This window comes from Schistocerca serialis, chromosome 1 (genome assembly GCF_023864345.2).
Source record: "Schistocerca serialis cubense isolate TAMUIC-IGC-003099 chromosome 1, iqSchSeri2.2, whole genome shotgun sequence".
Taxonomy (NCBI): Eukaryota; Metazoa; Arthropoda; class Insecta; order Orthoptera; family Acrididae; genus Schistocerca; species Schistocerca serialis.
This window is the reverse complement of record NC_064638.1, coordinates 1,034,738,933-1,034,766,787: the sequence shown is the minus strand read 5'-3', so window position 1 is coordinate 1,034,766,787 and position 27,855 is coordinate 1,034,738,933. Positions and strand designations below refer to the sequence as shown.

The window sequence follows — 27,855 nt, the reverse complement described above, 5'->3', positions numbered from 1 at the left end:
TTACCTTGGCTGTCTCTACCACTACTGTCTCATTGCACTGCTCCTATAATAGCAAAATGTACCTCTTAATGGAACGAACTCTCATCACACCAACGAACCACAAATACTGCTCTTGGCTAGGGTAAGCTGTAGCACCCATCAACTTCCAACTAACTGTAAAAATGAATTAAAACCTTTCCAAAACTACTTCTCACTTTGACCGTTCGCTCCCGCCCCACGGAAAGTGTAAAGGGAGAAAGTTCGTCACTTACTACATTTCAGATGCTGGTTTGCTAAAAATTCCAAATCATCTGTGACATTTTAATTTATTGCTTCACAGTTACTGACTTTTGGCCAGGAGGTTTGTACATGTCATCAACATGTACCACTGAGGTCAACTATAAAATTATGCTTTTTAACAACACAATATTTAGGAGATGTGGCATGATAAACACTGAGTATTGTGAAAAAGCAACCAACTTTTCTTAAAAGCTTTTTCTGAATTAGAAAAATGCATCAGAAGGTAGTTCTCATTTAATTCTACAATGTACAGTTGCCAAATCAGAAATACCACTTTCTTTTTTCACGTTCTAATGTGCACTGCCCCCTGCCTAGGAAATCATTTCATACAGTGTCCTGCAGCCAATAACAGACAGCTTAAGATGCAAGTGTACTCCACAGAAACTATGATAAATTTCTGCACCTAGGAAAACAAAGCTTAAGTAAGCCATAAAGGGCCAAAGCCATGCAGGATAACCAGTCACCAACCAGCCATCTCCCAAAATGGTGTACAATTTATCCTGTACACCTGTATTACCTAAAAATCACTAATCTCATACAAATATTATAAATTTTAAGATTTTTTACTCTGCCTCACAATACTGTTACTGCCTTTTATGTACTACTGACTTCCCTTACAGTTCTCAGTATTCCCTCTTCCCACTTTCATCAAACGCATATTATTGTCAAAATAGTTACGGAACTTTTAAAGATATGCAGATATCTAGTGTTTAAATAAATATGGATCAAAATCAACAACCTTTAACAATGGTGAAGGAAGCAATATAGCTTCGTATCGGGAGTTATGAAGTGACAATGTTTGGAGAAGCATCACTGTGACCGAGTCTGAGTCTGGATTTTATCAGACACATAGTATTAATGTGGGGACCGGAGGGGGGGTTTATGCTTAGCCTTATTAGTTCATGAGGAATATATTAATAGAATCATTGAAATCTCATGAACAACTTGCTCATGAGAGAAAGGAGTCATCCGATTTGGGGAGGAAGGTAGAAGAAATTAACTTTGACCTTTTTGAGGGAAGACTCTGCAAACTTGCTTAAAATGAGGTAATGCATAAAAAATGATACCTAAATGTTAACCTCACCACTAGAATCATTGTACTTGGAAACTGCTCGTTAGTAACTGATATTTTATTATTGTTTCTACATTTCCACAAAACACTTCACTTCATGAAATTTAAGTTTATATGTGTCGACACTTGCTAGCACTGAATTTTTCTGATTGTACTGAATTTAATCATCTGCTAAGCAGAAAGTTGGTTTTTACATAAAGATAGTTGGAACACAAATTCGACAAATGTTAAGGAAATCTTCCCATCAATATTCACAATGAGATCATGCAATATGTTAATTAAATTTTATATTTTGAGTATTTTGACATTGGTAACAGCACTGAGTAGATCCTAAAATTAAAATTATGTATACCCAGCACCATATGTTTGATGTAATAATGCTAGTAAAATTTCCAGTGATGGACTTCCTTAATGTGTAAGAAGAATGAATAAAAAAAGAAGGGATTACAACTCCGTAACATCTCTGTCACAACCTAAAATTCACAAAAATGGCTCTGAAAACTTCATTTTAAAAAATCACAAGATGTAACCTTATGAATCAGAAACCATGAGTAACTTTCTATGGATGCAATATTCGCAACAAGGACCTTTTGTCTCTTGTTTGGACAGACTTCAGAGAACTACAACTTTTGTAAACACTACAACAATACACACAAAAATTGTGTATCTTCAAAGAGAACTTCCCATTTATCAAGTTTAGTGCAATGTTGCAGAAGATGAACTTCTTCCACTGAACATAAATGCATCCATCTTCTCCCAATCAAATGTCTGCAAGTTTCCATGTCAGTAGTACTGCTTTTTAAAGACTAAAATGGAAGGTAACAACTAAGCAAAAGATCTTCAAAGTGCCTTCCATTACATTACTCAGTATCTTGATGGACTCTTCCATAATGAAGGGGGAAAAAAGTCTAACAATCTTTACTGTTGCAGTTCCAGGGATGGAAGGAAGGTCAGAATTAATTTATTGTATACATAATTTGAGGGGGCAAAAGCTCGGATTGGACGAGAAAGGAAGAAAATAGCCCACCATTTTTGGTTAAGAAAACCAGTAGCATTCACTTCCAGTGATTAAATCCTCATGACCAGATAGTAATATGAGGATCACTCCTTGCAAATAACAACCAATGGACAATTTCTTTTAATGTTGCTCCAATTCAAACAGACCAACAAGGAACTTGAGGAAGCAGGGCACAGTGGTTCAATTCACAAACGCACTGAAATTTTAATCTATGGGCTTTGTATTCTTCTGTCACCTTCTGGCTATGTTTGCATTAATGAGCAGTTAGTTTAGAAAACCATGGTACAAATCACATAGCTTTTCTTTGCATCTCCTCAGCAGTTTTAGTTGCACTACGGTGATGAAAATCCATAATACTAAAATGACTCAAGAAAGTGCTTCCAATTAACCCATTAGACAAGTTGAACATCTCCACCAGTGTCACAATGAACTGAACCCCTATCGCTATCTACTGCTTCCTTCCTCTATTCAGTCCACATTACTAATTTAATCTTTCTTTTGCATGGCACATTGTTTTCATCATCTTATACATGGTGTACGTAAGTCCAGGAACACTTTCAATTACTTATTGCACAAGAATGAAACATTTTACAGATATCATACATAAGTCATTTTGAAGAGAAACCCTGAAAGTTTTTTTCTTGCATGTATACCGCCAAAACATAGTTTGGCAAATTTGCCGATAGTCACACAAACATGGCGAGTTCAGGTGCGGTGCGAGATTTCGATGTGTTGGAGTTCGACAAAAACAAGTGTGCCACAACTGCTCAACCGAAGTTTTGAACGGAGTATGGTAAAAAGCCACTAACAAGGAAAGCCATTTACTATTGGCACAACAATTTCGTTATGACAGGTTGCTTGTGCCCAGCAAAGAGAAGGGCCCCAGTGTAAGTGAAGTGAATGTGGACGGTGTACGAGAGACAGTCATAAGGAATCCAAAGAAATCTGCAAGTCATACATCCCATGAACTCTAAATGGCTCCAGTGACAGTGTGGAAAGTCCTGCAACAGAAACTATCTATGAAACCATTCAAATTGGAGGTAGTGCAGAAGCTCAACGACGCATCGATGGATCGGCTGTACTACAGAAGGGCACAGCTGTTTCATAAAATGGCTTCCCCGATCACCAGATCGCAATCTGTGTGACTTTTTTCTGTGGGGACACATTAAAGATCTGGTGTAAGTACCACCTCTACCCTGTTGTATAGCAGAGCTCTGGGAGAGAATAAGGGAAGTGACTGCCACAGTCAACAATGCCATGTAGGGACGGGTATGGCAAGAATTCGATTACCGTATTGACGTCTGCCGCGTCACTCGTGGTTCGCATATTGAACGTTTGTAAAAAGAAAAATTCAGAGTCTTTCTTCAAAATGCAATATGTATGACAACTGTATAATGTTAAGTTCTTGTGCAATAAATAATTTAAAGTGTTCCTGCACTTTATGTACACCCAGTATGTATAGACAAAAAACTCTGCTCTTGGTAGCCTGAATATTAAGAACTGGATGGTCTCAAATCTTTTCTTCTATACTAAATGATTTACATCTACATTTTCATGCATTGTGTACTGGTTAAGTGCTCAGGATTATTACTGTCTCCAGAACCTTTCTTTTTGGTTTCTACTGTAGTTTTCCCACACTAAACTCGTGTTGATTTCCACTTTATTTTACTCCTCGAAACCACTACTGAGTTTAACACTGTGAAATCTTTATGTTCTCTATATTCACCAATTCACACATCCACTTCTCCTACACCAACATCATTGCCCAACAATATTATCTGCAATTTATACAACTGCAGCTTATCAGTCTTCTAATACTTTCTCTACTCTATCTTCTGCACTCTTCTTCAGGTAAAGAAAGGATTAATACAAGATGTGGAAGTATAGAATCAACAAGAAGATTAAAAAGTATTTTGATGTGTTGTTCACACAAATTACATAACTGTTGCTGCATGGATACACACATCACTTTTGTGCAACAATCCATCAGCAGCAAAGAAGGTAGACTTAAGTAAAACAAGACTGTTTCCAACATATTTAAAACAGCAATGGTAATCACCCATGAAGAATTAGGGAATACAAGTTAAGAGAAGCAACGTGAAACATTTGAACATACTCAAGATGAAGCAATCTGATATCACCAAAAGACTAGTAAAGATGTTTTCTTCATTCCACACACATCTCCTCATTCACAATCAGGGCTGTGTAACATTTCAATCTTTAATAAACAGTACTATGAAATTTTACTTTTGTATGTTATATTTAATACTTGTCATTGATGCAGCAGGTTATTCACTTTACTATTGTTTATATTTATTCCATGAAGCAGACTGAGTCATTCTTATATTCGTGGCAAAAACCTCTTTCGATATCTTCACTTTCTACATAGCATTAACAAGGGAACTAACTGTAAAGATTTTTGTGGAGGGAGAAGCAAAGGACACACACAGACAAATTCTTTGAATCATGTTTACCTCTCAGGCTCCTGACACATATGAACACAAACAAGAAGTATCCATAGATAGCAACTTCCTCACTTAGCCAATTACCTGCCCCTCAGAGTAGTGAAATTTTTTAGCACCAATTGTCATATTCCAAAATGTTTATTGTAAATCTCCAACATACATGTGAAGGGAACTCAGATGGAGTAAGCAAAACAGTACAAGAGCCCACTTACAAAAACAACAAGTGAATATGGCATACCCTAAGAACGTCAAGATAGTGAAGGGCAGGTACTCTGCTCCCACATCAATATTAACTACATAAATAAATTTTCAAAAATAATAAGATCCCAAATTCAATTTGCCCTTAGGGTTCCCATATTTGCAGTTTTTTAATGTAAACATTATTCAGTAACTTACTATCTCAGTAATTCAGTAAATTTTGCATCCTTCACTTTAGATTAATTTAACATAGATGTTTGTTTATTGTATTGGGGGATTTCCACATATACTGTACTTAGCTTCAGAGGTTCTGTAGTTGGGGTTTTTGCACCTAGTGGCACCCAACATTTTTTTACTCCACATCACATTTTTGCATTTTGCTGGATTAAGGCAAACAGTGTCTTACAAACCCTGACAGTGCTTTACTACAGGCACAATGTAGTCTACAGTGGCAGAATTCCATGCCTTTTCATTACAAGACTACCACACAAATACAAACATTATGCTCAGAGACTTTTACCTAGTGACAATACAAGGTGCTCTGAACTAGCTTAAAAAGAAATACTCTTCTGAGTCCCCAACACAGTGCTTATGACATCTGACTCTTGCATTCTTAAAAGCTGACACAGTTTAGACAAGTCAAGAACATATTTGGTAACTGATTGAGGTTTGTGTTATTCCAGGATGTAGTAGAATCTAGTGTGTGAAAAATGGGTTCCCTCTACCTGAAGTGACCTGCCATTCCTATTTAACCTTCCCCAACCTATCTGTCTCTTAACCCCAAGATAAATAACTAGTAGTTCTGAACACTACAATAATGTGTACTTTTATGTGTTCCTATAAGCAGTATTAATATTTCACTTTTCAAAGACAAGTACTGGACAGTAATTCTGTCTTCTGATTTTGTAGCATCTTCAAAGTTGGAGATCTTTACTTCTGCAAACTATTAAAAGGAACATTTTTCACATGACTGTACACTGGCCTCGTATGTGTTATGCACTACACCTAATCAACCACAAACTGATCCTTCTTTGGGTTGAATTTTCCTACATCTGTCACTCACACTGAAAGTTTCTTTGTACCTTACTGAGATCAATAAAGAAAATAACCTTAAGGAGTTTTGGTCAAAATAACAGTAGCAACCTAGAAATTAACTGACCACACAGCAACTGACAAATATATATGTGAAAACAAGGAGAAGTGTGCACACAGAACCAGAGAGGGGGGCCACGTTTATGTTCAATACCCATTTATGCCATTAGTACATACTGTCTCTGAATAAAAGAGATTGTTCACTCTATTTGTAGCCACTGTGAAGGAATCAGTCTGCTTGGGAAGTTATACCTCTGACTGAACACACAATACTGTTAAAAATTCATATATACCCAATCAGGTACGTTGCACCAATGCTCCATCACTAAGATTCAGAACAGACCAACTGGGACCATACACATGTCTATATAATATTTCAGTTTTTTCTTTGTACGTCTTGGTCATGTAATTATGACAGTCTGAAATTAAAAAAAAATATTTTAACATACTACAGCCCTGATTGTGTCCTGGTCTGGAAGAGCCATCACTGTACATAATTACTTTGAGATGTAAGTGTACGTGCGTGTTGGAGAGCGGATGTCAACGTGCACCATAGACGTTTGCTGCTGGGGCGTTCCTTCTGGCGGGTTGCAGTTCAGGAAATCCCATACTAGAATGGTGTCGTCATGAGAGCTGCTAACAATTTGGAACTCATCAAACTGGAGGCGGAAGACTCTTCCCGTATGTTCCTAGAAAGCAAAACTCAAGATCAATGAAACTGTTATTTAAAATATATTACCAGCCATTTATCTGCATAGAAACAGATTCTCTAAGCAAACTTAAGGTTCTGTTAAAATTGAGAGCACATACAAAAGATGATTTTCTTTAAACCACTAATGAAAGACTAGGAAAAGATCATGAGAAGGTTCAGAAATACACAAGACTGAAAATGTCACCATTTTTATGCCCTCTATTAGTTATATTCCACCAAGGACCTTACAAAAACTATTATACACGTAACTGCCTACAGCACGTAATGTAGAATCACAAGTTCTGACACATTGAATTTGTTGGCGGAACAGAAATAGTTAAATTTTTAGTTTAGTTGGCTGCAATATTCACCAAATTAATTTCTTCAAAAGTTAGGCACAACTTAAAAATTCTGTAATGTTTGTGCTTCTGTCCATGTAAATAAGAGTGTAACACATCGGATACCATAAACCCTATTTTAGCCTAAAAACAGTCTTTTGAAACCAAAATTTATTATTGCTATCAAAGGCTATAAACAAAACCAAAGGTAGGTGTGTGTGGGGGGGGGGGGGCGAGGGTGAGGGAGGGGGGAGGGGGGAAGGGGGGAGGGAGGGGGGAGGGGGGGAGGGGGGGAGGGGGAGGGAGGGGGGAGGGGGGAAGGGGAGGGAGGGGGGAGGGGAGGGAGGGGATAATGATTACAATTCAACAGTGTGCAGGCCATCTTGGCTTAACTTACCACAAGAGTTCGTAGGCACAACGTACTTGCAGGAGCACGAGGATCTAAGGCAGCTACCAAGTCCCAGACCTTAATTTTCCTGGGAAAAAAAAAAAAAAGAGTGTGTTGACACTTTAGATTTACTCCAGTAATAATGCAGTGAAAAAATAAATAAATAAATAATCACGAGTTACATAAATATTTCAATCACAAGTACAAAACTATGGTGAAACTACCCATTACATAGCACACCAATCAACATAAAAGTAAATTAGACAATTTTTATTGCAACCCTCAATCAAATCATCTTAAGAAACTGGAGTAAAGAAACCATTTCTCCAACACTGACCCAATGCACACACTATTCAAATCATTTTGACACACACTGACATGCACCTAGTATATAACAACAGAGCATTTATTACTTACCCATCGTATGCACCGCTGACAATCCTTTTGCTGTCAAACCTAATACACCTAACCAATTCTTCGTGGCCTTCAAGAACACGTAAACAGGCTCCACATTCAATGTCCCAAAGTCTGTAACAGTCATACTTTAATAAAAGATGTTGTTCTAATTAAAAAACAGTAGGTAATACATTCATAATCTCAAACTTTTGTCAAACTTCAGTAATCCACACCAGCACAATTCTCAAAGACATACTACATGTTACAGTGGTGAAGTTCAAAAATGGTTCAAAATGGCTCTGAGCGCTATGGGACTTAACATCTGTGGTCGTCAGTCCGCTAGAACTTAGAACTACTTAAACCTAACTAACCCAAGGACATCACACACATCCATGCCCGAGGCAGGATTCGAACCTGTGACCGTAGCGGTCGCATGGTTCCAGACTGAAGCGCCTAGAACCGCTCGGCCACCAGCGGCCGGCAGTGGTGAAGTCAATATTACATTTTTGACATGCAAAAATCTTAAGATTATAATTTAAATGGAAAGTCCAGAATATAATATCCAGATTGTTAAGAATCAGGATATAATATCCAGATGGGTAAGAATGTAATTTGTGTTTTTCGGTGTCTCCATTCCACACATATCAACTTTTATTTCAAGAAAACTATCATTGTGGATTTACGAGATGGGCAGACTTATAAAAGAAAGCTAGCAATAAATGCTCAAAATTATCAAGAACTATTTCAGGAAATAGGTGCCTCCACTCTATACAGCTTCGTCACAACACAGAAGCACTAATGGGCCTAACAAGCATTGGAGTGTTTTTTGGAATTAGAATTTCTTTGTAGTGGTCCAGTTTCCATGTTTTCTATGGAAAAAGTACCGTATTTACTCGAATATACGCCGCACCTGAAAAATGAGACTCGAATCAAGATAAAAAATTTTCTCGAATCCAAGCCGCACCTGAAATTTGAGACTCTAAATTCAAGGAGAGAGAAAAGTTTTAGGCCACACCTCCAAATCGAAACAAAGTTGGCCCATTGTAATATGAGACACAATTTAGGTCGAATGAATGACGATACAGCTACAGTAGGTTCGAGTCGTAAGCTTAGCAGTTAAGCTTTACTAGGTAGCCATTGCTATGCGTCACGCGTTCCGTCCGTATTTATACGGGTACCTTTCCTTTTTCACGTGCCTCGTCTGGTTTGAATTGATTGCTTATTTTGCTTTGATCTGGTAAGTGCCGTTCTCTTTGTTATAGGTGTTTACGTCACTCTAAGCTGAAAATGCATTACTGTACTGTGTCATAAGTTGTTTGTCGCATTCTGATGAGTGTTTACGGCCTGTACCCGCTCGCGGCATGGCTTGTTTTCGTGCGCGCTACCACCGCTTACAATAAAAAAAAGAGAGGAATCGATTCATAGGAAAACAATGGCAAGAGATTGCTATTTGTTGTTACTTACACCGCAGCTTTCTTTGATAATGATCAACAAGAACCAAATAATAGACTGCTTTTGATAGAAGGCGTTCTGAACGAGAGTTTAGCGAAAATTTTTCTCCGTTTGAAAATCTTTGCAGACGCCTCTTTAGTACATTACATTCTGCACAGAAATTAGAGTCATCTTAGATTTAAAAATCGAGTCAATTGCCGTGCTTCATTTCTGACTGTATCACTGTTAGGCATAAGAATAATACGAATATAAACATGACATTATATGTATATTCTTCCGCGTTTGCTGTTGTCTCACCCTAGTTTTGTAGTTTATTAGGCAGACAGGATTTAAATGAGATAGCAGCAAACACGAAAGAATACACGGCAAAATGTTTATATTTGTATTATTCTTATGGCGAAGAAAATACTGTATGTGATTCACAATTCATAAAAGTTCCTATTAGCAACCATCTCTTCCCACAGGTAGGGAAAAATTCAGAACGTAGGGTTGGCCATATTGACAAAACATCCCAGTCTTGCCAGTCGGATTTTTGTAGTACATCGAAATGCTGCTACATTCGAAGATGAACAATACGGAATTTGTATTTACTTCGTGGATAATGTATAAAATGCAGTGGTCGAAACTCTGGGCGGAGAAGGAGGCTCGTCTTCCGCCCTTTTTTTTAATTTATTTACTGACGCGGAGGTTTTGGCGCTAGTATTTATCTTTGTGCCGGCAAAGCATGCCCATGCAGCGCTACATATAATCGACGGCGGAAGTCAGTTGTGGCGGCACCTACCAACATTTTTCAGAACTTCCGCTTACTTTGCACTCGATTCTAAGCCGCAGGCGGTTTTTTGGACTACAAAAACCAGAAAAAAAGTGCGGCTTAGATTCAAGTAAATACGGTATATGCTGCATATCTGAGATTCTTCAAATATTACCACAGCATATGATTACGTACAACAAAAATTGAAGATATATTTTAATACTGGATGTTACAGCTGGTCGCTGATGAAACTGCGAAACCGTAAATCTGCACGAGAAAATAAAAAGAAAAATTATGGTACTCAGAGCTCACTGTACCTACTTCACGGTGAAATGCTCTTGATCTTCTAATGGTCATACTTATTGCAATATTCACATTTAAGTAAGACACTGTGCGAAGTTAAAAGTTTGCAATGAAAAATATGGCGCACACACACACACACACACACACACACACACACACACACCTTATGTTACTGCATATGAAATTTAGCTAACAAAGTGAATTGTTCTACCTCCAGTCTTGAGAAAATGGGTTTTACGTAGCACGCTTACTTCCAAATGCATGCACAAGAGAAAGAAATATTGATTACATACCTTATATCTCATACCATTCCAGGTATCAAAATGGGAAGTGAGTATTTTGCCATTTGGTTAACATTTGGAACTTTCTTATCTACATCGACAGAGCTGAAGCCGTATACCTTTTTTAAGATTCTTTTCAATCCACTACCGAATTTTTTTAGAAAGTCATCAATAGCTAGTGAAAAAACAATTTGGTAGTATAAAAATAAAAGTGAAATTTCTTTTCTTTTGTTACTGCTATCCAACACAATGACAACTTCTGTAAAGATATTGACCTCTCCTATCATCTATTGCTTGTTTAATATGACACTTTTTCAACATTCTGTGGCAATAGCTACTGCAAGACGAGTTTGGGAAAAGAGGCAAAATTTAATGTGACATCTAGATAAATGAACCATATGCATTACTCAAAACTCATCACTATTTACACTTCTGTAGTGAAAAAGTGTAACACGTCAGATAAAAATAAATCTGCCCATTATATTGCAATTTCTAGGGTATTCTAAAATCCAGCTTACCTTTAGCAATGAACAGCTGGAAGAAACTTACTAAAGTATTATATTTCTACACTCTAGCAAGTGAAAAAGTGGAACAAGTAGCATACCATCTTCCCATTCCTATCCATGTACAGAGTGAGCCAATGAATCATCTTACTACAAATATCTTTTAATTCGGCAGTGAATCTGACAGTCAAATTTCTGGCAAGGTTCTGCAAGTTGCCATTGTGTTCACAGCTTCAGAGTTACAAAAGAGTTTTACCAAGTCAGTTTTACTCTGCAGCAAAAATGCAGCCTCTCTCTTTTCTATCTTCAACACATCAAATGACAATTAAGATGAAGAAGATCACCACTATACTCTGAATGGGGATAGAAACAGAAAGATGGTACAACATTTTCTGCAATTTATTTTCATATTTCTCAGATGAAGAACAGAGAGAAAACCCACTGCTAAATTTCCACTTCAGCTGCTCATAATTAAAAATAAGACAAGTTAAATTATTCCGCCAAAGTGCAACACAACTGGCATGTTATTTTTGTCTGAATTGTTAACCTTTCCTCATTCGAAGAAGCATTATCATTTATGAGTAACGGCTATGTTTTTCTCGTGACACATTTAATTTTGCTTCTTTTGCCAAAAAACAGTGTAATATGAACAAACTGGACTTGCAGTAGTTATTGCAACATAATTGTTAAACAGTGTTGTATTAAACAAGCTACTGGCAACAAAGAGGTTAATAGCTTACAGAAAACCTCAATGGTATTCAGGAACATAGAAGTAAAATGTTATGTTTTAAAAATGGAATATCCCGGAGGGAATGTAACAATATTACAAAAAGAGCAGTTGTTACTATCTATATAGCACAGATGCGGAGTTGCAGATAGGCCAGATAGGCACAACAAAAAGACTGTCAAGTCACAATGTAAGCTTTTGGCCAACAAGGCCTTTGACACACACACACACACACACACACACACACACGGAGAGAGAGAGAGAGAGAGAGAGAGAGAGAGAGAGAGAGAGAGAGAGAGAGAGAGAGAGAGAGAGAGAGCACCTCTCAAAGTGGTCTTGTGACAAATTCAGTACGATAGCTAAATTTCATATGCAACACCACATGGTGTAATATGTACCAAACACAAAACCATAGCAACCCACATTTTTCGTTGCAAGCTTTTTGAGTTTCACACAGTGTCTTACTTAAATGTGAATATCGCAATAAGTAGGAGCATTAGTGAGACGACGAGCATTTCACCATGAAGCTGACCTAAACTACCGCTACAAGCAACATAAAACTCAATTCTTTTACCAAATAACTTGTGTAAATTTGCTTAAGAAAGATTGCAGAACATGTGTCTCAATTCTGTCAGTGTAGAACGTTGCTAGCCAGTACACCACAAGCAGGCAAAGAATCTCTCTTGCATCTCAGCAGCAGCTATGAGACTATGCCCGTTGGCACCACCACCTGGCTGTCAGTGTGCGCTGTCTCAGTCGATAAGAAGGGGATATTTTCCGTGTTGGTTCAAGCCGCCTCATGCTGCCCCACACATTGCAATAAGGAAGCACACTACGCACACACGCACGCACTGCAAATTCACAGCCTATATGCAAGTGAGTGAGAGAGTGCGGTATCACTGTGGACAAGTGTGACATTCCCTAGCCATTCACTAGTGCTCACTCACTTGTATTAATAGGTAGGCCAGCATTGCTCATCTTTGGTAACTTTCATCAACGTTTATTGAGTCACCCCCTTCACATTGAAAAGATATTTAAAGTAAGTTTCCTTTAATTTACATCTATGGTCGCAAACTTGTTTTTAACAGATTACCGGTTTCGGTCTATAATTACCATCATAATATCTGTTTTATAAAAACAAGAGTCCTAATGTAACTGCAGCCATAGTGGCAACGTCAAATGTTAAATACAAAATCAGCACCAGCATCATCAAATATATATAAAAACATGCACAAATTGCCGTCAGTAGCAGTACTGTTCAAAACGAGCGATGCAGGTGCTGATTCTGCATTTAACATTTCACAATGCCACTATGACTGCAGTACATTAGGACTCTGTTTTTATAAAACAAATATTATGATGGTCATTATAGACTGAAAATGGTAATCTGTTAACAAAAAGTGTGACCATATACGTAAATTAAAGGAAACTTATTGTATAAGCGGGTTGCTGTTTTATTCGTGACAATGTTGCAGCTTGCGATTATAGAGTAGTTTAATAGACCTGTAATTTCTGACTAATTTCCCCAAAGACTGCAACAATAATAATATTACAAAGGAAACATAAAAAGACACCCTGTTAATGGAAAAATTAAATCTTAAGTTCGTTAACATTGTTTAAATGTTTCCTAACTCATGCAGTAAACTGGGCAAAAATAATTCCTCCCTGGAATTTCAAGACTCACTAAGTTTTTTCTTTTTCCTCAGTGTTGAACAGAGAAATGCTGATTGCATTTTGACAACCTAATTATCTCTCTACACTGGAGCCAAATATGGAACAATATATTTCCACTTCACTATCTTCTGTTCCACAAGTAACAGCAGTGGAACACCGAAACCATTTCCACAGAATGTGTTACACTGATGACCAGGCTATGTGTAAACTAACTGCAGTGAGAATTAAGGGTGCAAGGGAGAGGCGGCGGGACGGGGCGGTCGAAGCAGAAGAATAATAACCAAGACTGCACTGAGAATTTGAGAATTGTGCACAGAATTGTGGCAACAGATGGATTATTAATAGTAAATGGCCCATACTTTAGTCACTATCATAAATGAGTAAAACAGAACTGACACAGAATCACTAGATTAGAAGGTATTAAACCGCAAAATCATAATCTTCATTCCTCAGAGATGCAGGAAAATGCAGGTAACATAAATGCCACTGAAGGTCAGGCTGCTTAGAACCATGTATTTTAGCACAAAATTGAATAACTGTTATCACAAATCAGGAAAATGAAAAATAATCATGGAATCTCACTTTCCATAGTGCTGTTGAAATAATAGTAATTTCTCCCACAGCAATTTAAGATTTATAACGAGGAAGGGCATCAAGCAAAAAATTCAAAAACGTTTACTTGAAGTTTTTTTGCCTTCATTCCTACCTTAACACCTCTTTTCCAATTACTAGAAAATACTCACATAATATCACTAAAATATAATCAGACAGAAATACATACTACAGAAAGGAAACTAAATCCAAAATCTAAGTAACATCACCTGATGGTGTTATCAGAACTCCCACTGACAACAAGATGATCTCGATACTGTAGACACGCAATTCCTCGTTTATGACCGTTAAGAGTCCGCACAAATTCACACGTTGATGTATTCCACACTTTAATAGTTCTGTCACCAGAAGCCGACACTATGTATTTTTCATCAAAGTCTACAACATTCACAGCTGCCCTATGACCTACTAACACACGCCTCAGCATGATTTCCGTTGCAGACGTCATGTCCCAAACAGCGATGGAGCGATCCTAGAAAGAGACAAGTTTTCATGAATATAGCACTCCACCAAAGCAGTGATGAATGATGCAGCAACCTCAGAAATTTAACTTATGAGTTTGTTATTAGCATTGTAGTGTCGAGGAATAGTAAAGAGTTGGAAACGAGGAATATTGTCAAAGTTTCGCTGTCTATGCTGAGAGCCAGAGGCAGTAGGTTAGGCAAGAGTTAAGATGATTGCGCATGTATGGAATGTGTTGTCATGCAGGGGCAATGGCCTGGTTACGCACAACAGGCGAGAGAGAATTGCTTAGCACGCGGGTGTGTGTTAGATGGAGACTTTCGTAGAGTGAAAGACAGAGGTATTGCGTCAGCTGTACTGCATTTCACAACTTCGCGTACGTCTGCCGCAACAACACGTAACTCTGTCGCAAGAACACCTAAGGGGCGAGTACGACAGATGAATCAGCAGTCTAAGTGGAACGAATGCGGTCATTACAAATGAGCATAACGTCAGGACGTCGCTCGTGCTTCCTTTAAATACGCCAGCTTTGATAGCAACAAGGCACTTGCACTCGCATTTAGACTTTCAGTTAGATGTGTACTGGGTCGCTGCGTAGCGCTCAGCTCGGTGATCGACATTGTAATCTTTATTAAGGAGATGTTGCAGTAAAGGCAGCCCATCCAGCAGCAGACGTGAGGGGACAGTACCGGCTCCGGTCCTCTCTGCTGCCGCTGTCAATCATCAACCCAGGATTAGCAGACATCGCGGCAGACTCGCTCACCGGACATTGCTGACCACATCAGTGAGCCGTCGTTGAGATCGTGCGGGGCCTAGGCCCTGTGCATCCGCCGTCACAACTGGGTGAGCCGACGACGCTGGGGAACTGCAGTCCATTCCGCCCGTCCACCGCGGATGAGCCACCAGGAGGAGCAGGGAAGATGACAGGGTGGGATAGAGTACACTCCGCACTACGAGAACGCTTCTCGTGCCGACAGCGCCATGGACTCCAACCCGGAGCCACCTGCTGTCCGCCGGCAAGCCGGACGCTGCCATCCACGCGCGGCCGATGTAAGGGCATTCCTCCGCTACCTCACAGCACGCGGCGCTGTGCTAGCGAGACTGCGTGGCCCGGATCTGGTGTCATTGCTACGAGTCAGCAAGGACTCTGGGAAGGTCGTTGATATCACCAAGCCACATTGTACTCGGCAGGAATAAAGATGTTATGAGTTAATAATGTTTCTTTGGCATTTCTGACGCTTCTACAGCCATTTCCTAGCATCACTTCTTTATATTTTCTTGAACAACACTAAAACCACAGTTTCTAATGGCAATGTTTCCCAGTACAAAATTGAACTACCTTAAATTTCCTAGAAGAAACACACTTATCATTTTCGCCATCACAAATTATTAAACGCAGTGATTTAAAAGTATAAAATTGATTTTTAATTTAAAACGAAGTGGATTAGGAACAAATATTAAATGTGTGTACCGTATCTAAGTGTGGTACTGCCATATTAAAGTATAAATTGTACTCTGGTGGCATGGTAGGACTAGGGTTGATGGATGGTGAAGGATGATTGCAAGAGGGAAGGCAGGTTGCCAGACTGGCTGTGTACTTTCCTCCTCAGTAGGTTTTCAAACTGTAGAGCAAGCAGCAAGTCCCCATCACTTACTACACTAATATATCACAAAAAGTAACTACAGTGTGTTTCACAAAGTTATACTGATCCTTCTGCAAATCACCTTATGAATCGCTGGTGATACAGTGCACTGACATGACCAGAGGAGCAGGGAGCATTTGTTTTTCCACAAAGTAAACCATTGAAATGCAGGAATGAGTTACCAATAATATTAACACATATGGGGAGGTTCTACATAATCATTGCTAGAGACGAAACTGATTCTTAGTCATCCTTTATGATAGTTTTAGTACTCTTCCAGGAAGGGCAACTTCCCACCATGAGCACTGCCTGCTTTTCAGTTCAGTGACAAAATCTACCTCCCTAGCATTTACTCTCCAGTTCTCTTATGTGTGTAGGCAGAGCTTTATTGAGCTCACATGTATATGGTGGAGTAATTTTCAGTTTTTTAAAATTGAGTACTTATTTGCAGTTGCGTGAGTTACAATACAGCCCTACAACCAATGGGTAAGGACTGTGCATTATCTACAGCACCTACCGCGAGTGAGGAAAACTACATTGACATAGCACAACCCTACTCAGCATCACTCACATTCAGAGACTTACGTAACTGAATCAGCTATCAAGACTATTTGTTACTCTCAAGACCAATACTCTTGTTGCATATGCTCAGCACCACGAAAAACCTACAGTAGTAGAAACTTTTCTTTATATTTTTAACATTTGCAGCAGTTTTCTTCAATTGTAATTTCGGTTTTGTTTCATCATAAAAATAAGAAAACTCCCATATTTTGCAACTCAAATTTATTCTTGTGTACCAAACATGTGCCACCTATTCATGTTAGGCATCTTCGTTGGTCTATAATATACATAAATTTATTTAAGTAGTAAATTTTTGAAATTTCAACATCTGGTATAAAGATCATGTAAGGACACTTAAGAGTGACTGTACCCATTTCACATATGCAGTACATTTAATAAAAGAAAATAATCATCACATTGGGATAAAAACAGAAATGGTGGTCTTATGCCATAACAACAAAAGAAAAGACATGCTCACTCTACAGGAAAAATGTTTCATACAGAAGTACATAATTAAAAATCAAAATATTCTCAATAACCAGAAAAGCAACAACAGAAGACAGAGTCAAACTAATCTACCATAATAAAAAAATTTAAAGAAAGAAATACAAAATTATACACTCACACTCATTACTGAAGATGACTAATAGGAATATGTGGAAAATATATGGCACATAAGACTAAATTTCAGTTGCAAAAGACTGAAGTCGTCTTATATTTATGATGATAGATATAAGTTCACATACTGTAAATAAACTTATTAATGTGTTACCTTCTTGTAGATTTCCTATCATCTTTACCAACCACCGATACTACAAACACATCAGACATGACCTGGCGATGAGTGTTTCACTGTGGCAGTAATTGGCAAATGTAGCATTTTTCATAATTTTTGTGTGAAACGCTTATCTATTTCAAATGTCTAATTTGTGTATGTAAAGACAACTTCTGGAGAGCAACAGTTTCAGAGCCAACAAATTATCTCTTTCCACACTACTATTGGCAGATTGCTGGATGCACGACAAGCTCAACAAATATCAATGACTGAAGCACAGCATGCAGCTACAGGAACATTTCACTGCATACAATGTATCGGGTGTATCACGATGAACTTTCTTTTCTTCATGGGTAGGAGTGTGTATTTTCTGATTGTGTGCAGTTCCTTCACAGCACCAAACCCTCCCCTACAACGACATTATTCAAACATTAGACAACTCCTTCAAAGCTCAGATTCACACAGCTGCTGGTTGTTTCAAATTTTTTTCACACACACGTCATAATAATCAATCTCACAAGAAATGGATTGCTAAACATAAGGTCACGATTAGGAATTGTAAATTCAACTCCTCTTGTGGAGCCTCATTTTAAGACAAAATGCTTTGTGATCTCATTATTCAAAACCTTGCCGATATAAGAATATGGGCCGAGATTCTAAAGTATTGCATACCTGGTCTGAATGAATAGTTTAAAGTAATTGGAGCCCAGGAAGTGCAAGACTTTGCTTAACTCTCTTTTAACACACCTGTTGTTGAAACGCTGACTGCGGATAGCTGGAAGTGGCCCCAGTTTTGCAGGCCATACGATAACCACAATCACAACCAACAGCATAAACACAATGTGAGGCATTTAGCTACTTCTTTATATCATTCAAATCTTCCAAAGACTTGCATGAAATCTTATTTAATGCATGATCACAAAAACTGTTTTCATCACCTCACAGAATTTTGACACTACCATAAATCAAGGCACACACAGCAAGTGTGCTTGCACTTTAAACAAAAAGCAGAGTCTCCTCTACCCAAGTAGTGACTCAAGACAATTGAAATAGGTCACACACACACACACACACACACACACACACACACACACACACACACACACACAGAGAGAGAGAGAGAGAGAGAGAGAGAGAGAGAGAGAGAGAGCGCAACAACTCACATTCTGTGTAAAATTTGCCTCATTCTAAACAGCTCATCTCTGTTACAAGTACAGCTAAACACTTTGTCAATAACAATTCAGACAAAAGCAGTCTTCCAGAACATGTATAGTCCTATTCAAAAGTCAACCTGAAACTGTTTATCCCCCCTCCCCGCTATTTCAGTTAGAAACCGGTGCTTCATGCATACTGACTAATAACAATATTTCTCAGCAAGTGGGACATCCTCACTTACAGAAACCATGCCTGTACCTGATGGCTTACAATAGCGAAAGCACTTCTGTTCTTAGAACGTGCATTTTGCAAGCAAAATATAGAAATACTAGTAAATCAGTGCTACTCACAGTAGTTGATCCTGTTCTAGTCCCATTATTTTGGGCATGGATGCTTCAGATTTATTTGGTTTACGTATTCAGGACGATGTGCATACTACTGATATGCAGATCTCCCAAGGCAGTAATCTTCAGCCACGTGAAAAATATGGGCATTTGTTCAACAACACACAAGGATACATGAAGAATTTTCACATTCCCATTACAGGACAATTCATGGGAGTCGTCCCATACCCCACGCTATCTGTGATGAAGCTACTTCTGAACTCAGCAAATTAGAACAAATCAGAGTTTTGAAACCCAATTCTGCAAGTCAATGGGCATCTCCTCTTAAGATAAGAAAAGCAAACAGGAAGATAAGACTTTAGGCATATTCTAATGCTACCATTAATGCTCGAACAGTAATGGATTCCTTCCCGCTTCCTCATATTGATAAGCTTAAGGATAGCCTAGCACGTGGAAGATTCTTTTCAAAAAATTATTTTGGCAATGCTTTTCTTCAGCTTTCCCTGGATAAGGAGGAAAAAGAAAAAAAATGGTGGTTAACATGCACATTGGCTTTTAACATACCAGTTTTAACATCACGAGTCAATACGCAATAGCATTTACGGGAGCGCGTTTCGTCACAGGTTTATTTGGTAAGCCTGATAGCGTTACGGAGATGTTTAGCAAACTCAAGTGGCAGACTCTGCAAGAGAGGCGCTCTGCATCACGGTGTAGCTTGTTGTCCAGGTTTCGAGAGGGTGCGTTTCTGGATGAGGTATCGAATATATTGCTTCCCCCTACTTATACCTCCCGAGGAGATCACCAATGTAAAACTAGAGAAATTCGAGTGCACTTGGAGGCTTTCCGGTAGTTGTTCTTCCCGCGAACCAGACGCGACTGGAACAGGAAAGGGAGGTAGTGACAGTGGCACGCAAAGTGCCCTCCGCCACACACTGTTGGGTGGCTTGCAGAGTGTAAATGTAGATGTAGATGTATTGCACTACTTTGCAGTGCGGATCTAAGCTTTGGAGCCGGTGGCGGTGATAGAAAAAGTCACTTGTATCTTAGCGTGACTCATTCTCACCTGTATGTGCACTTTATCTATCATCATAAATATAAGACGACTTCAGTCTTTTGCAACTGAAATTTATTCTTATGTGCCAGACATTTTCCACATATTCCTATTAGTCATCTTCAGTAATGATTTTTATTGTTTATGGTAGACTGTGAATTAGTTTGACTGTCTTCTGTTGTTGTTTTTCTGGTTATAGAGAATATTTTGATTTTTAATTGTGTCCTCCTGTATGAAACATTTTTCCTGTAGAGAGAGCATGTCTTTTCTTTTGTTGTTGTGCGAGTAAATGATAATGAGTGAGAGTGTGTATGTGGGACATACATAAAGATTCAATATCATATCATGTACAGCATTGCATAAGTGTGTCATGGGAAAGCTGCGTTTTCCCCACCTTGCTGATTTATGCCCAAGGGTACTTGCTTTTGTAAGAAGGCAGCCAGAATAGTCGTTTGTAGAGTAATCTTTTTCTAAAGTTATTTCAAGATTAGTGTTTGTTTGGTTTTATTAAACATTTTATTAATATTTGCATGATGATGTGACAAATGCATCTGTGAATAATGATTGGCGTAGGACAGTTTTAGTGCAAAAATGATCTCAAAAGATTTTTTTGATTGCCTGGTCATTTCTAACAACCAATCAGAGTTAAACATTTCCGTGCATTGGAAGTAATTATAGGCTCTGGAAGGAATGGCATTAGTCAGTCGCTAGTCAGCTATTGGACTTGTTGGTCACATTGAACGCTTCCGACTTTATTATGTGTAAAATGAAGAAATAATTGGCTTCTCGCATTCAGATTTTGTGGCCATAATATCAGTTGCATTTACAGACAATTCTGTGAAGTTTGGACGTTTTTGCATTGTTTTGTTGGAAAGAGAACCGCATGTGAACTTTTGGCCTTTGTAAAATTCCGCATGGCATGTTTCATATTCATCCATGGAATATTTTGTGAGCACTTTCTTTATTAGATATCCACTGTAAAAGGACCGAATGTGAAACTCATATTGTAGCAGAGTAATGACTGTGAATCGCATAATAATTCGAGTCTGACTAAAGTACATTCCTGGCAGCCTCCTGTGTGTGTGTGTGTGTGTGTGTGTGTGTGTGTGTGTGTGTGTGTGTGTGTGTGTGTGTGTACTGGGTTGTCTGAACTGTGAACTGAGGACAGTGATATTATTCATTAATTAAATGTGGGCTGTTGGCAAGTTTTAATTTGAACCTAAAGAAATAAAAGAACCTGTTGCAGAATTCTGACATTTTTCTAAAGAGCTGAGGCAATCGCCATCGACCAGAAAATTGTTACAAGATATTACAGGATAGTTTTGACAGTGTTTTTCTTAAACGCTGCTTTTAATGCCGCCTGAACAGTATCTACATATGCTGAGAAACTGGCTGGCGATCAGATGCCGTTCTGAGGTAGGTGGAATTTGTGCATTGCACAGTACGAAGAGAGAGAGTGATCAAACCACTACACCACACCACAACCATAACCCCCCATGCCACACAGTGCCTTCCCCACGGAAGTGTCTCCACTCCTGCATCATTTCAATACTTTCTTGAACAAGTGACATCGTAAGTTCTGTCCCTGTTGAAATTAATTAGATGACATTGGTGTATCCGGAGAAACACCGGACCACCATCTCAAAAATATGCAGTCTCTTTTTCCAGTTTTAATTGATAATAGTCCTCTTGTAATTTACAGAAATTTTCGCTTTTCAAGGTACATGTCATTGATGCCCATGGCACTCACCCCTCAATTAAGCATTTAGAGGCTATAAAGAGACTGTATTCTCCCACAAATGTAGAACTCCAAGCTGTCCTTCCTTTGCAGACTACATCAAATTCATTCTAAATGCAGTGAAAATACCTGCTCCTTTCCATTGTCTCAGACACAAAAATGTTCCTTTTAAATAGACTGGAGAATGCCAACAATCTTTTCCAAAACTGAAATATGCATTGCTCAACTGCCCTTGTCTTATTCATTTCGACCCGCAAAAACCAGTAGTGTTTGCAGCTGACACGTCGCCACATGGAATAGGGGCAGTTTGTCCACACAGTTGGCAAAACTGAATGCCCTCTAAGCATGTGTGTCCAAGGCACTGAACAAGGCACAACTCAATTACAGTCGGCTGGAGAAGGAAGTTTTACCCATACTTTACCATCTCAAAATATTTCATCAATACCTGCAAGATGGAAAATTTTTCCTTCTGACTCATCATAAGCCACTGTCTGATCTTTCTTATACAGCAGAAGATTTATCTGATCGTACAGAACAGAAACTGCAACACTGGTTGCCACACTCATGCTCATAAATTAACGATAATGGATACATGGTGAAACAACACAATGGTGGATGGTTTGCGGGTTTAAATCACCTCGGGGTATGACCATGCATGGTAGCACTGGCAGCAGTCCACATACGCAGAGGTGCATTGGTACATGTAAGAGTACAGTGCAGCGAGTAAATGTGCAAACGTTTTCAGACATGCTAATGGCGACTGTGTGTTGAAAATGGCTCAAAGAACACATATTGATGACGTTATGAGGGGTAGAATACTAGGGTGACTGGACGCTGGTCAAACACAGCAGGTCGTAGCACTGGCCCTCCGTGTGCCACAAAGTGTGATCTCAAGATTTTGGCAACGATTCCAGCAGACACGAAACGTGTCCAGGCGCTACAGTATGGGGCGTCCACAGCGTACAACACCAAAAGAAGACTGATATCTCACCAACAGTGCCCACAGACGGCCACGGAGTACTGTAGGTAGCCTTGCTCAGGACCTTACCACAGGCACTGGAACAGTTGCCTCCAGACACACAGTCTACAGACAACTGAACAGACATGGTTTATTTGCCCGGAGACCTGCAAGGTGCATTCCACTGACCCCTGGTCACAGTAGAGCCTGTAAAGCCTGGTGTCAAGAACACTGTACATCGTCATTGGAACAGTGGTCCCAGGTTATGTTCACAGACGAGTCCAGGTACAGTCTGAACAGTGATTCTCACTGGGTTTTGATCTGGCATGAACCACGAACCAGATACCAACCCCTTAATTTCCTTGAAAGGGACCTGTATGGGCGTCGTGGTTTCATGGTGTGGGGTGGGATTATGATTGGTGCACGTACACCCCTGCATGTCTTTGACAGAGGAACTGTAACAAGTCAGGTGTATCTTCACGTCGTTTTGCACCAGTATGTCCGCCTTTTCAACCTTCCTCCTGATGGATGATAACGCACAGTCCCACTGAGCTGCCACTGTGGAGGAGTACCTTGAAACAGATGATATCAGGCGAATGGAGTGGTCTGCCTGTTCTCCAGACCTAAACCACATTGTGCATGGTGATCATATACCATATTGATGTTGGGGTACATGCGCAGGAAACAGTTGTGTTTTGTAGCACATGTATTTCGGGACGATTTTCTCAACTTATCACCAATACCGTGGACTTATAGATCTGTGTTGTGTGTGTTCCCTATGTGCCTATGTCATTAGTGCCACTTTTGTGTAGTGCCATGTTGTATGGCACCACATTCTGCAATTATCCTTAATTTATGAGCACGAGTGTATTTCTTTCCTGTTATCAACATGAAATTCTTTAACACCCTATGGCACAGCATGCTAAAGCAAACACACTGTCTTGCTTACATAAGGGAAATGATCTGGATTTCTATGCATCACAAGTTTCTTTTCTTTGAACTGATTGTTCTGTTTACAAGCACTCCAAACTTTTCCCATTGTTTCTCAGCAGATCGCCCAGGTTACTGAACTTGGTCACTAAGAATGCTGAAGTAGTACATTTGGATGAATTGGCTTCAATCAAAAATAAATTTCAGATGCAGTAGTTTCCAAATATCATGCACAACGCAACAGCCTCTCTCTTCAGAATGGTGTAATTTTATTGCACTGTCCTGAAGAACAGCGCGAGTCCTGATTCCGGCATCTATGCAATAATGTGTGCTGGAACTACAACGTAGAGGACTCGAGAATCTTTAGAACTGAACAGGTAGTGCTCCAGCATTGTATGTGGCTCACGCTGGATAAAAAAAGACGATATGACTTCCCACTGGTGCGTGCACATGCGCGAATCCAGCAACACCACAACAAAAATTTTGTCCAATTTGCCTAGACCTGATACTCCTTGGCATCATAGTCATACAGTTTTGATGGTCCCTTCTGGAATATAACATCAATCATCATTATCAATGCATACAGCAAATACCCTTTCGTCTTTCCAATGCTCTCTACTACTACAGTTGACCACTATCACAGCACTCACTCCTGTTTTGTTTACAAGGTTTGTCACAAACAATTGTTTAGGACAATGGTCTGCAATTTTCTTTATCATAATTTCAACAAATTTGCCAACATAATGGAATTCAAAATATCTGAATGGCACTGTTCCCATCTCAATCGAACAGTGAAGCTGAATGTTTAGCCTGCACTTTGAAGACTAAGATGTCCAAAGTTCATGCTCTGCACTAGAGGAAAAATGCTTTATTTTTGTTGTTTTGAGCACCTATCACACTATGCCTACTCACAATGCTTCAACAGCTAAACTCTTACATGGGTCACCGGCACTGCCCTCTGCTGCATGTTTTCTTCTGTATCTGTATCAAGCCACATAACTGGAAATCTGGCACTTTCAATCAGATGTCTGGCTGCACTCACTCATTATACCATCCATGGCGCATCAGGCACCTGCCGACAGCCGCCTGTAACCTAGCCTGCTGCCCATAGGCAGCCCTTGCCAGTACCTAACACCCAGGCACATGGGTCTTTTGACTTTTCTGCCATGGAGATTGACCCCTACCTGCCTGCCTGCCTGCCTATGCAGTCATTGATAGCTCCACAGCCACCAGCTGCTGCACCCGTTGGCATTTACAGTGCCGCTGCAGGGACGTCCTATCTCCAATTTCTCAGCAGGTTTACCTGGTGGTTCGCAAGACAAATGTCAAGATGCAGTTTAGTTGGTACCATTCTGCAATCAGTAGCACTACGGCACAGACTTTACCTAATTGTCACCCGCACTTCACTATGCGACAACAGCGCACAATTTAGGGAGAGAGGAATGCGGTATCGACAGAATTTTCGACTACCACATGCATGCCACATTCCACTTATAGCTATGTGAGCGAGCACATTTAAATCTCCCGCCAGCACGCTGCTGCCAGGCTAGCTCACTCTTCTCATTGTTCGCTATTCTCTGATGGGTTCAGCCACACGTGCACAATTGTTACATGCACACACACCCCAACAGAGGATGCTTCCTTGATGTGACCTCAATACTGCGACCAATTAGTCGGCACGTCATTTAAAGCAGCCACAACTCCGAGCTTCACCCCAGATTCCATGCATTTATAGAATTAGTATTAAAATGGAAGACTGCAGGAAGGACAATTACATCGACGTAGCACAATGCTACAAAGCAATACTAATATTCAGAGATTTATCTGAATGTATGAACTTTCAAGAACATTACTTTCATTTATATAGCACCACAAAAGAACCTACACTAATACACAGTTATGTCTATCTCTGTTATTAGTGTTCATTTCGTAACACCAAATCATAAATAGTTCAAGATCCATGTGACGATAGAGAAACTGAGAACGACATGCTTATGCTGATATGATGAGGACAACACAAATACCCAGTTGAGAATGACAGTAGTGCTCCTAGTGGCCTCGCAGTGAACTTCAAACAAGGGAAAACATGATGCAAAAATCTACATCTGCATTTACATACATACTCCACAAGCCACCATACGGTGCATGGCGGAGGGTACCCTGTACCACTACTAGTTATTTCCCTTCCTGTTCCACTTGCAAACAGAGTGAGGGAAAACGACTGTCTATATGCCTCCGTATGAGGCCCAATTTATCTTAACTTCGTGGTCCTTATGCACAATGTATGTTGGTTGCAGTAGAATTGTGTGGCAGTCAGCTTTAAATGCTGGTTTTCTCAATTTCTGAACAGCATTTCTTGAAAAGAGCGTTGCCTTCCCTCCAGGGATCCCCATTTGAGTTCTCAGTGCGTCTCCATAACACTTGTATGGTGTTTGAAACTACTGGTAACAAATCTAGCAGCATGCCTCTGAATTGCTTCAATATCTTCTTCCAAACCAACATGGTACAGATCCCAAACACTCCAGCAGTACTCAAGAATAGGTCGCACCAGCATTCTATACGCAGTGTAGTCTCCTTCACATGTGAACCACTCTCTCCTACAATTCTCCCAATAAACTGAAGTCGACTATTCGTCTTTCCTAATACAATTCTCACATGTTCATTCAATTTCTTATCACTTTGCAATATTTACATCCAGATATTTAAACAAGCTGACTGCCAAGCAGAAAACTAGTAATACTGTAACCCAACATTTACATGTTTGTTCCTCCTACTCATCCTCATTGGCTTACATTTTTCCACATTTAGTGCTAGCTGCCATTCACTGAACCAACTAGAAATTTCACCTACATCGTCTCTTATCTTCCTACAGTCACCTAACTTCAACAACTTACTGTACAGGTCAGCATCATCAGCAAACAACCACAGCTTGCTGCCCACCCTAACTACCAAATCAAAAAGTATATAGAGAACAAGAGGGATCCTATCACACTTTCATGGGACACACTTGATGATACCCTGATCTCTAATGAACACTCACTGTCAAGAACAACATATTGGGTTCTATTACTTAAGAAAGCTTCGAGCCACTTACATATGCATGAACTTATGCCATATGCTCGCACCTTCGTTAACAGGCTGCAATTGGGCACCGTATCAAATGGCTTCTGGAAATCTAGAAATATGGCACCTGCCTGATGCCCTTCATCCATAGTTCACATCATGTGAAAAAAGGGCAAGCTGAGTTTTGCACGAGCGATGCTTTCTAAAATCCAGCTTATTCATGGACATAAGCTTCTCTGTACCAATTCAGTTTATTGTATTTGAACTGAGAGTATGTTCAGGGATTCTACAGCAAACTGGAGTTAAGGATACTGGTCTGTAATTTTGTAGGTCCTTTCTTTTACCCTTCTTATATACTGGAGCCACCTGTGCTTTTTTTAGTCACTTAGGACTTTTGGTGCTGGGCAAGGGATTCCAATTAATGCAGGCTAGGTAAGGTGCCAATGCCATGCCATAAAGTACTCTTTGTAAAACCAAACTGGGAATCCATTCAGACCTGGTTATTTATTTGTTTAAATGATTCTCCTGTGCGAACAATTTCTTGAACCTAAAATTTAAAACGTCTGCTTTCCTTTTGCTATCTTCAACTGCCACACTAGACTGGTCAACAAGGGACTGAATGGAAGCCTCAGACCCACTTATCAATTTTACATACGACCAAAATTTTCTCTGGTTCTCTGTCAGATCTTTTGCCTAGTTGTGACGGTGGTGGTAGTTGTATGCTCCGCACATAGATGGGGGGGGAGGGGGGGGGGGAAGGAACATTCTTGTAGAATATCTAATGTACGTCACTTTCATACTGGGAATCATTTTCACTAGAAGTCACTGTTTCTGAGTTATTCAAGAAAAACAAAAAAGTTACCGCCCCTACCCCCCCCCCCCCCCCTCATCCCAGTGCTCACACCCCACCTGTCAGGATTTTTAGTATGTTGTTA

General features: G+C 39.6%; 1 protein-coding gene across 5 annotated transcripts in view; it reads right to left on the bottom strand.

Moving 5' to 3' along the window:
• LOC126414267 (beta-TrCP) overlaps positions 1 to 27,855 on the bottom strand; it is a 116,865-nt gene that overhangs the window by 13,309 nt on the left and 75,701 nt on the right. Inside the window, exons 7-11 of one of the 5 annotated variants that reach the window (XM_050083331.1) lie at positions 14,450 to 14,712; positions 7,959 to 8,069; positions 7,551 to 7,629; positions 6,626 to 6,813; positions 6,259 to 6,543 (exon numbers count right to left, since the gene is read on the bottom strand). In XM_050083331.1, the coding sequence (XP_049939288.1) occupies positions 6,534 to 6,543; positions 6,626 to 6,813; positions 7,551 to 7,629; positions 7,959 to 8,069; positions 14,450 to 14,712 (651 nt within the window). In that variant the 3' untranslated portion in view covers positions 6,259 to 6,533. Of the gene's footprint in view, positions 1 to 6,258; positions 6,544 to 6,625; positions 6,814 to 7,550; positions 7,630 to 7,958; positions 8,070 to 14,449; positions 14,713 to 27,855 lie in introns of those variants that run through there. The other 4 variants (XM_050083333.1, XM_050083335.1, XM_050083334.1 and 1 more) reach the window with 4 other exon arrangements.